The 9104-nt window shown below is 40.8% G+C and overlaps 1 protein-coding gene across 1 annotated transcript; it reads right to left on the bottom strand.

The window, feature by feature from the left end:
- Positions 1–311: 311 nt before the first annotated feature.
- Positions 312–2911, bottom strand: LOC139840145 (uncharacterized). Its single transcript, XM_071830401.1, has 3 exons — positions 2521–2911; positions 1627–2005; positions 312–1290 (listed from the first exon to the last, which is right to left on the bottom strand). The coding sequence occupies exons 1-3, from the start codon at positions 2909–2911 to the stop codon at positions 312–314; spliced, it is 1749 nt and encodes a 582-aa protein (XP_071686502.1).
- Positions 2912–9104: the final 6193 nt, after the last annotated feature.

Here is a 9104-nt window from a genome sequence, read left to right as displayed (position 1 = left end):
AACGAACTGCTAAAGCGTTGCGAAAACACGTGTCGAAAACTCCGGCGAAAACGTGTGGCGAAAACACGAGGCGAAAACGCGAGTCGAAAACGCGAGTAGAAATGTATGTAAAATATAATCGTAAATATTAGAGGATGTTTTGATTTTTCTTTTTTTTGAAAAGCAAGAAAGACTTATATTAAACAATCACGAACAGTACATGGTTGACTGAGCACCCTTAACAGCACGATACATCACGAAAGAAATAAGGAAAACAAATTACATCGCCCTAAGCTAATTGCAAAGATTGCAACTAACAAAAGGAGTTAAAACTAAGGGTGTGAGAACCATTGTAGCCAATCCATAATATGACCCTTGCAACGTCGTGAAATCCAATCATATGAAAGAACTTGAACCTCGCTAAATAAAGATGGGACCGTCTCGAGCTTATTCTTGAACACCTTTGCATTTCTATTCTTCCATAGAATGTAACAAACCACCCAACAAACCGCTTGCCATTGATTCTTTTTATGATCCTGTGCTACACAACCGAAAGTACCATTAAAAATATCCTCAAACCCGAATATAGCCGAATTATACCCCCACCATTTAAGAACTTTAGCCCAAATGTCTTTTGCCACTTGACAGGAAAAAAGTATATGCTCCACCGTCTCAATGTCACCATCACAAATCGGGCATCTCACACTATTCAAGTCGATGCCCCGTTTATCTAACTCGAATTTTACCGGTATACGTCCTAATCTCGCCCGCCAAATAAACACCTCCACTTTTTTTGGAACCAAACCATTTCGCAACGACTCAATAGAATTAACCGCACGTGGTAGAATGACTTTGTCGACAAGAACCGAACAGTCCTTGACCGTATAAATGCCCTTCGAATTAAGATTCCAGCTCCAACAGTCTTTTTTACCTTCGTTCAGCTGCAAGTTCCGAACAGTATCACGCAACTCATTTAGTTCACTATTCGTTCGGCCCATCGATGGATAGGCCCAATTGTCGAGCCCATCTCCCTTAAATTCTTCGAATTTGCTACTGATGTTGATATCTTTGTCAATCTCTAGCCAGTGTAGTCTTTTGAATCTGTCCTTAAAGCTTGCGTTCCCCACCCAAATGTCATCCCAAAGAGAAGTGTTTTTCCCGTCCCCGATTGAGCGTATGAAAGAATTAGAAAAAGAAATCCCTAACCCGTCCACATGTTTTCCTGCATCACAAATTGAATTCCAAATGCTAGCGTTTGGATTCCGGGCAAGCCCGTTACCAAGCACAAGACCTCCATTAGAACCATAAATGCTACGAATAACGGTGACCCACAAAGTGTTAGTTTTGGTTTTAAACCTCCACCACCACTTACAAAGAAGAGCCAAATTTTTACTTTTTAAGGACATGATATTTAAACCTCCTTCTTCGTGAGGAAGAAGGATTTTTTCCCACTTAACCCATGACATTTTAGAATTAGAACTCGTCCCGCCCCAAAAAAATTTCCGTCTCACACTCTCGAGAGAATTAAGCACACAAGTAGGGGCACGAAAGAGCGAGAAGTAATAGAGAGGTAGGCTAGAGAGAACCGACTTAACTAAAGTTAACCATCCACCGAAAGAAATCATTTTTGCTCTCCAATCCGCTAACCTCTTGTTAAATTTCTCTATCACCGGGGACCAATCATTCAATTTCTTCATCCTATTACCCACGGGAATACCCAAATACATGAAAGGCAATCGACCGCCGAGACACGAACACCAAGACGCAAGAGCTTCCACGTTATCATTACTAATGCCTATCCCAAATAATTGACTTTTATTATAATTAACCTTCAACCCCGAAGCCCGTTCAAAACATTCCAACAAGTATATTAAATTTCGCGCATTAAGTCTACTCCATTCGCCAAAAAAAATCGTATCATCCGCATATTGCAAATGGAAGATGACGACTTTATCTTTACCCACCTCCACCCCTTTATACATTCCTCTCTCAACCGCCACTTTTGTTAGGATATTAAGTCCCTCCGCTGCAATAATAAAAAGAAAAGGCGATAAAGGATCACCTTGGCGAACGCCCTTGGCGAACGCCCCTTTTAAGATTAAACTCACTTGTCGGAGACCCGTTTATGAGAATGGAGATTGTAGCCGATTTAAGACACGAGGAAATCCACTTGCACCATTTGGTACCGAACCCCATACATTTCATCACTTCAAGAAGATAATCCAAATTAAGCGAATCAAAGGCTTTCTCGAAGTCTACCTTAAAAATTAGGCCGTGCTTTTTGTTTCGTTTAAGATCTTCGACCACTTCATTAGCAACTAACGCACCATCAAGAATTTATCTACCCCCAAGAAACGCACTTTGTTCCATCCCTATAAGACGAGGTACCACTTTACGAATTCTCAAGGACAACATTTTTGCGATAATTTTATAATAACTGCATATAAGACTAATCGGACGATAATCACTAAAAACTCAGCGGATCCGATTTCTTCGGAATAAGGGAAACAAAAGAAGCATTGCAACCCTTTGAAAACTCACCAAAAACCCAAAACCAGTTGATTGCACCTACCAAATCATCTTTGATTATGGACAAAAACTTTTTGAAAAAACCAAAGTTAAACCCATCCGGTCCCGGGGCCTTCGAACTACCACAACATTTGACCGATTCCCAAATTTCCTCTTCCGTGAAGGGAGCTTCTAAGAGCTCATTATCCGCTGATGTAATCGATTCAGAAAACAGCCCTTCAAGGCTTGGTCCATCCGAATTATGCACCTCAAAAATGCTCTTAAAATGGTTGAAAGCAACTTCTTTGATTGTGTTAGGATTTTCACACCAAGACCCGTTAACATTAATCCCCCGGATGTTGTTTTTATTATATTTTCTCTTTAAGGAATTATGGAAATATTTTGTAACACCCCATCTTAACATGACCACAATATTGTCCGCTTTGCCCGCAGGCGCACGGCTTTTTCTTGGCGACCACACACGAGAAGTACTTTCCCAGGAGGTCACCCATCCTGGTAGTGCTCTCGCCCGAGCACGCTTAACTGCAGCGTACTCACACATCTGCTCTGCCTGTGGTCCCAAAACGCGTTGTGTCATTTAAGCGTGAGTATTACCTTATAATCCCATGATCACTCATGTCCGTGGGCGATGTAGGATTTGCCTAGGGTGTTACATTCACCCCCCCCTCAGGGACTCATCGTCCTCGATGAGGTTTGCCCCACCACCCCCAACATCACATGAGTGGCTCTGATACCATTCTGTAACACCCCAGCTTAACATGACCACAATATTGTCCGCTTTGCCCGCAGGCGCACGGCTTTTTCTTGGCGACCACACACGAGAAGTACTTTTCCAGGAGGTCACCCATCCTGGTAGTGCTCTCGCCCGAGCACGCTTAACTGCAGCGTACTCACACATCTGCTCTGCCTGTGATCCCAAAACGCGTTGTGTCATTTAAGCGTGAGTATTACCTTATAATCCCATGATCACTCATGTCCGTGGGCGATGTGGGATTTGCCTAGGGTGTTACATATTTTGAGTTTTCGTCTCCATCAATCATCCATCGAACACGGGCTTTCTGCTTTAGCATCCCTGTCTTAATTTTTTCCTTTTCCATCCATGTTTTTCTCGAGTTTAGCCATTTAGCTCGCTCTCATCATTTAAACAACCTACTTCAGCTTTCAATTCAAGATCCGTTACTACCTTTTTAACCGTCTCAATCTCACTATCAAGCTTACCAAAGTGAACTTTACTCCATTCTTTAAGGTCACCTTTTAATCTTTTTAACTTGTTACGGAAAACGCAATCATTCCGGTTACCCCCCATTGGACCAGACCAAGAATCGGCAATAACCTTGTCAATACCCTCAACCACGAACCAATCATCAAAGATTTTGAACGGTTTAGGCCCAAAATCCACCTCACCATCCGACAACGAAATAGGACAATGGTCCGATACACTTCTATCTAAAGCCACCACTTTTAGATCGGTCCAAAGGTTAAGAAAGTCGTCCGAAACCAAGAATCTATCTAGCTTACTCATTTTCATCCCATCATCACTAACTCTAGTAAATTTCCTCCCACCCAAAGGAATGTCCACTAAACTATTTCTGTCAATGAACTCGTTAAACCTCTTAGCCCGATTATTAAAAAATTCACAATTCAATCTTTCCGACTTATCTCTAACCTCGTTAAAGTCCCCACAAATGACCCACGACACACCATTAATACACAAAATCTTGTCAAGCGAATCCCAAAATTTACATTTGTTAGCGTCATCATGCGGACCGTACACATTGACAATAATCGATTCATTACCCGACTTTTTTCATTTTCCCCGTATAGCAATAAAAAAGTCACCAATTAACTCACTAGAAACCTCGAAGATGTTTTTATCCCAAATTAATAATTGTCCGCCCGACTTACCAACCATTTCTTTTTGAACATACCCACAATCAATAGAACCCCAAAGCCCGAATAACCAATTGTCGACTAGGTTATGGCATTTCGTTTCTTGCAACGCTAGAATAGAGGGCCTTTCTACGAAACATAAGCTTTTAACATCACCAAATTTACTTTCTTTTCCTGACCCGAACCCACGAATGCTTAAGGAGATAATCTTCATTAATAAAAAGAAGATACGAACAGAGAAAAAAGACACTTACATATCTTTCTTGGTCCATTTTAGACCAAGATTGGTGCTGAATTCCTCTACTCCAATACTGCTTTCCGATATCAATTGGCTCACCTCCTTTTTCTTGCTATTCCTAGACGACGATGACTTCTTACTCAGTTTCGATCTTCTACTACCACATGTCACACAATTAATCACACTTGGTTCCTCATCGCCTTTTCCTTTCCTACTCGATCTTTTCGCATGTAAAATTTTTGATGAAGCATTCCAGTTGCCGATGGAATTCTAGCAGCAATTGGATGAATCAGAAGCGTAAACAACCCCTTTACTTGCTTTTTTAGGCAAATAGTTGTTAGCGGTATCCATAACATTCAAAGAGGATGAATCATCGGAAATCTTAGCCTTCTCCACCCCGTCACCACCGAAATTCTTAACAAGACTGTTACAATCATCTTCATCCGTTGAGCAATCGGTATCACCGAGGTCCTCTAGCACCACATTATCTCTTAGATCGGCCGAACTAATGACATTAGAATTATTTTGATTATTAGGCCCATCAACACTAGTCTCCTTTGCTGGATTATCACGAGTTACTGTGCCAGATTTATTAGCATTGAAGTTGGGCCCATTTAGGTTGAGGAGAGTTGGCCCAACACTGGCACCCGAATAACAACCCTCAGGGTTTACTTTTTTACCCGAGACGTTTGAGTTGCCAAGCAAACTATCATTCTTCACCTTGGTAACTGGAATCTTGGACTTGGAGAGATTTGCGGCTATAAGTGATTCTTTCACGTTGGACAAAAAAGCATCGTCATTGATATCTTTATCAAAAAGTTGCTTAATTCCCATGCTGGAAGACCCATCGTCTTCCATCTGCACTGGTAAGCCGCCATGACCGCCACCAATCTCCTGACCTTTTTCCGATCGAAACTCCCCATCTTCAAGTTCATCGGAAGCTTCATCACCGGACAAAGAATCCGGAATTCCTTCCTCATCTTCTGAACTATCCCAATCCGACTGTGAAACATTTTCCAAATCAAGTTCTACTTTATCATCGCATTCAAGAATACCAACATGTTTGCACCATATGCCTGCCACCAATTTTACTATTCCATTGATGCGTTCGTCATTCTTAGTATGTATCAGGACTTTTCCCGAAACTAGATTTTGATTCCCATGAATAATATTGCAATTTTTGAACTCCAAGGCTGGCCCCCACCACTCCGCAATTGATTTAAAGGTACTACAAGACCAGTATTTGAACGGAACCCCTATGATCTCGACCCATGTTAATCTACCCGAATTGACTGAACGGCCATCCCACAGTTTTAACTCATTAAAACACTTTTTCACCGGCGAATTAACATCACTTACAATATGTTTGGCCATAACACTGTTGGCACATATCAGTAACACATGTAGGCCACCAATGTACTTAATATGTATACCATCTAATCCGTTTACCAACCCTATCGTGGAAATAAGGTTAAGTGCACCAAAGTTTTTCAGTTCACCAACGATAATACAATCTTCCATCCCAACCAATGGAGAGTTATCTTCAACCTCCACCGTACGAAACCTTTCAGCTTCTTCCGATTCCCAGGCCTTTCTCGATCTAGATTTGGTCAGCAATGTTCTTAAATCTTCTACAGGTTTAGGTTCATTGAATAACGTAGATTTAGATTCGCCAAAAACCTCATTAAGAGCAGGGAAATCATCTCCACGACTAGTGCCCATCTTTGATGACCCCTTCGGTATCCAGACAGCACCACCAGGATTACCTTTTGTTCCATTACCTTGAAAAACAGGCCTGGTATTGAAACGATTTGAGTCCGGGTTATGCGAACGATTGACGGCTCGAAAAACCCTAATTGGCCTTGAATCAAACTTTATGCCTTCTAGTCGACGAAGAAGCTGTGCCTCATCTCCAACACCATGGAACCTGGCAAAAGCGAACTTGAGTCCATTTCTTAGTCGTTTGCCTGCCAAGTAAATGTCCCTAAGATCACCGAATTGCTTGAAGACCCGCCAAAGATAAGAAATGGCCCAATGGTCACCGAAATTAAAGAACATAAATGAAGTCAAACGATGCCCGAAGAACTTTGTTGTCGTCAGAACCCTAGGCTTTCCCTCTCCACGATCTCTCTGCCCTGTCGTACTAAACCTGTGTGCATGACTCTCTCTCCTCTCACTCTCTCTCCTCACACTCTCTCTCACACACATGATTTTTTTTTTTTTAAATTAAGGAAAAGGATAGAATGGAATTGAATTGAATTGAATTGAAGAAAGTAGAGGTGCAAGAAATTGAAGTACGCTGATGATCAATAACCTAAACCGCCATTGACTTAGTAATTGATGCGCACAGACTATTGAATGCAGGCAGCTATCAATTGAAGTAGAAGTAAGTAGAAATTAACGAAAAACACGACAACCGAGGTTGTTTAGATCAATTACTATCGGAAGCTGGTAGACGGATTGATGAAGAGAGCAAAGAGGTTGATTGATTTCAGTAAGTAGAGCTCAGATCTCGCGATGAGAGTATGAAATATAAATCAAGAGATAGACGGAAAAAAAGTATTAGACTAAATTGAAAAGAAAGGCGTTGGAATTGATAATTGAGGTGACGGAGAATGGAAACAACCGTCTCCGGTGGCCAGAAAAAATTGGATCGAAAAGAATAGATATATAGATCTATATTTTTCAGAGGTTCTTTTTCTTACGGGATGGTGAAATTGAATTAGGGTTTGTGAAATTGGGGGTATAGTTGGGTTCAGAATGAAGAGAAATTGGGAAGGGTTTTGTCCGATTGAGATTCAGATTTATACTACACGATTAGGCTAATTGAAATAGCAATTTCAAGCTCTGATAGATAAATAAATAAACATTAAAACATATATGGTGAGTACTGAGTAGATAGGGCTAAATAGAAAGTGTTTTGATTTTTCATAGATTCAATGTTGAAGGAATTCAAATATATATATCAACATCTTGAAGGAATGAACATTCCATAAATGAAGGAATCTCAAGATTCTAAAAAAATTTAATTGTTTCCAAAATATGTCAACCAAACAGGGTGTAAGATTTCAAATTCAAATCACCACATATTTTCTTTGTCTTCTCCGGCTACCGAAATCTAGCCAGTGGTCCAAATAACTTTCCTTCTTGCTTAGTTTTCTCTTTTCCCATCCTTGCTCCTCTTCCCCTCCCTCCTCCCCTTTCCTTGTGCCGGAGCGGGATCTTCTTCTTGATAACTCTCCGTTTTCTATCATCGACAACACAAGCAGCGAGTACTCCAGTATTCTGTGGTTGGAGGTGGTTTCTCTTTCCAGGTTTCTGCTGCTTTGTATGTCTTGAATTTAGGTCACAATGTGTTTCTTGGTCGCGGAAATCTTGATCGAAATTTTGCATCGCACTTCGTTTTGCCCTTCTTGTATCTTCTCTTCCCCTTCACTATTAGATCTTCTTCCATAACGGTTCTCTTCTTCTCCAATTGTTGCTCACTTTCGGTTTCCTTCGCTCCACCCCACTTGACATCGGGCTTCCATTCTTCATTACGCTTTGAAGGTTCTCGATGGTGTTGTCGGCCTTAACACATCCCCCATAGTCTTTGGTGTTTTTTAGTTTCGATCTCCACCATCAGGTGGTGGAACTCCGACTTTGGGTGCATTGTGTGTTATGTTTTATATGGTTTCCTTCAAGTTTTGAACTCGTGTGACGGTACTTTTGGTTTTCTGGTCCCTGTCCACCATCAGGTGGTGGTTACCATGAAGCTGGTGGTTCTCGGGTTTTCTACTATTTTTTCAGTAGTCGGTTTCAAGTGCGATGCTCTTGGGCTTCTAGGTGAATGTATCTTGAGATTGGGGGACGATTTTTAGGTAGTTCCTATGGAGTGTGGGTGTTGCAGTTTTTTGAAGGATTATTCGTAACAGGTTCTACATGACACAAGGATTCTTTTTCAACTCTTTCAAATGATGGGGACAACATCAAACTACCATTTAATGCTTAAATATTCCATTTTATTAAACGCACTCAAACAGTCTTTGCTTAATCAACGGATTTACATTACTATCCATGCTACTAAAAGGACCTAAATCACTGGTTAGAACAAATATTCAACACATTAAAATGAGAAGATACCAAGTTTAGTAGTATCACCAGCAAATCGATCTGGAAGGCAAGTAACGTAAAAAGGTCATGTAGTATCATATAACTGAGTACGGGTATGATGCCTAACAATTTCCGTGTTCGCGTACAATCGTTCATATATATTAGTTTAGGGTAGCCCCAAACTTGAGCAGGTTTCAAAAGATTATCACTAGTAATACGTAGTATAATAGAAAAACACATACCAACACACTTTGCAAATGCACCACGAAGTTGTCATCTACACCAAACCTCGCCAATGACATAAAAATGACTAAAATACCCATAAATCGTATTTGAGGCCATATATAAAGAAAGACTAGGTTCAATACAATGAGTA

Source organism: Rutidosis leptorrhynchoides, chromosome 1 (genome assembly GCF_046630445.1).
Source record: "Rutidosis leptorrhynchoides isolate AG116_Rl617_1_P2 chromosome 1, CSIRO_AGI_Rlap_v1, whole genome shotgun sequence".
Taxonomy (NCBI): domain Eukaryota; kingdom Viridiplantae; phylum Streptophyta; class Magnoliopsida; order Asterales; family Asteraceae; genus Rutidosis; species Rutidosis leptorrhynchoides.
Note: the sequence above shows the minus strand (reverse complement) of the source record. Positions and strands in the feature narration are given on the sequence as shown.

Coding starts and splice junctions, on each gene's coding strand:
- LOC139840145 (XM_071830401.1), bottom strand. CDS start 2,911: ATGTTAAGATGGGGTGTTACAAAATATTTCCATAATTCCTTAAAGAGA. Junction 2,006..2,520: donor CAACTGGTTTTGGGTTTTTG/GTGAGTTTTCAA, acceptor TTATTATTGCAG/CGGAGGGACTTAATATCCTA. Junction 1,291..1,626: donor ATAGAGAAATTTAACAAGAG/GTTAGCGGATTG, acceptor CGTTATTCGTAG/CATTTATGGTTCTAATGGAG.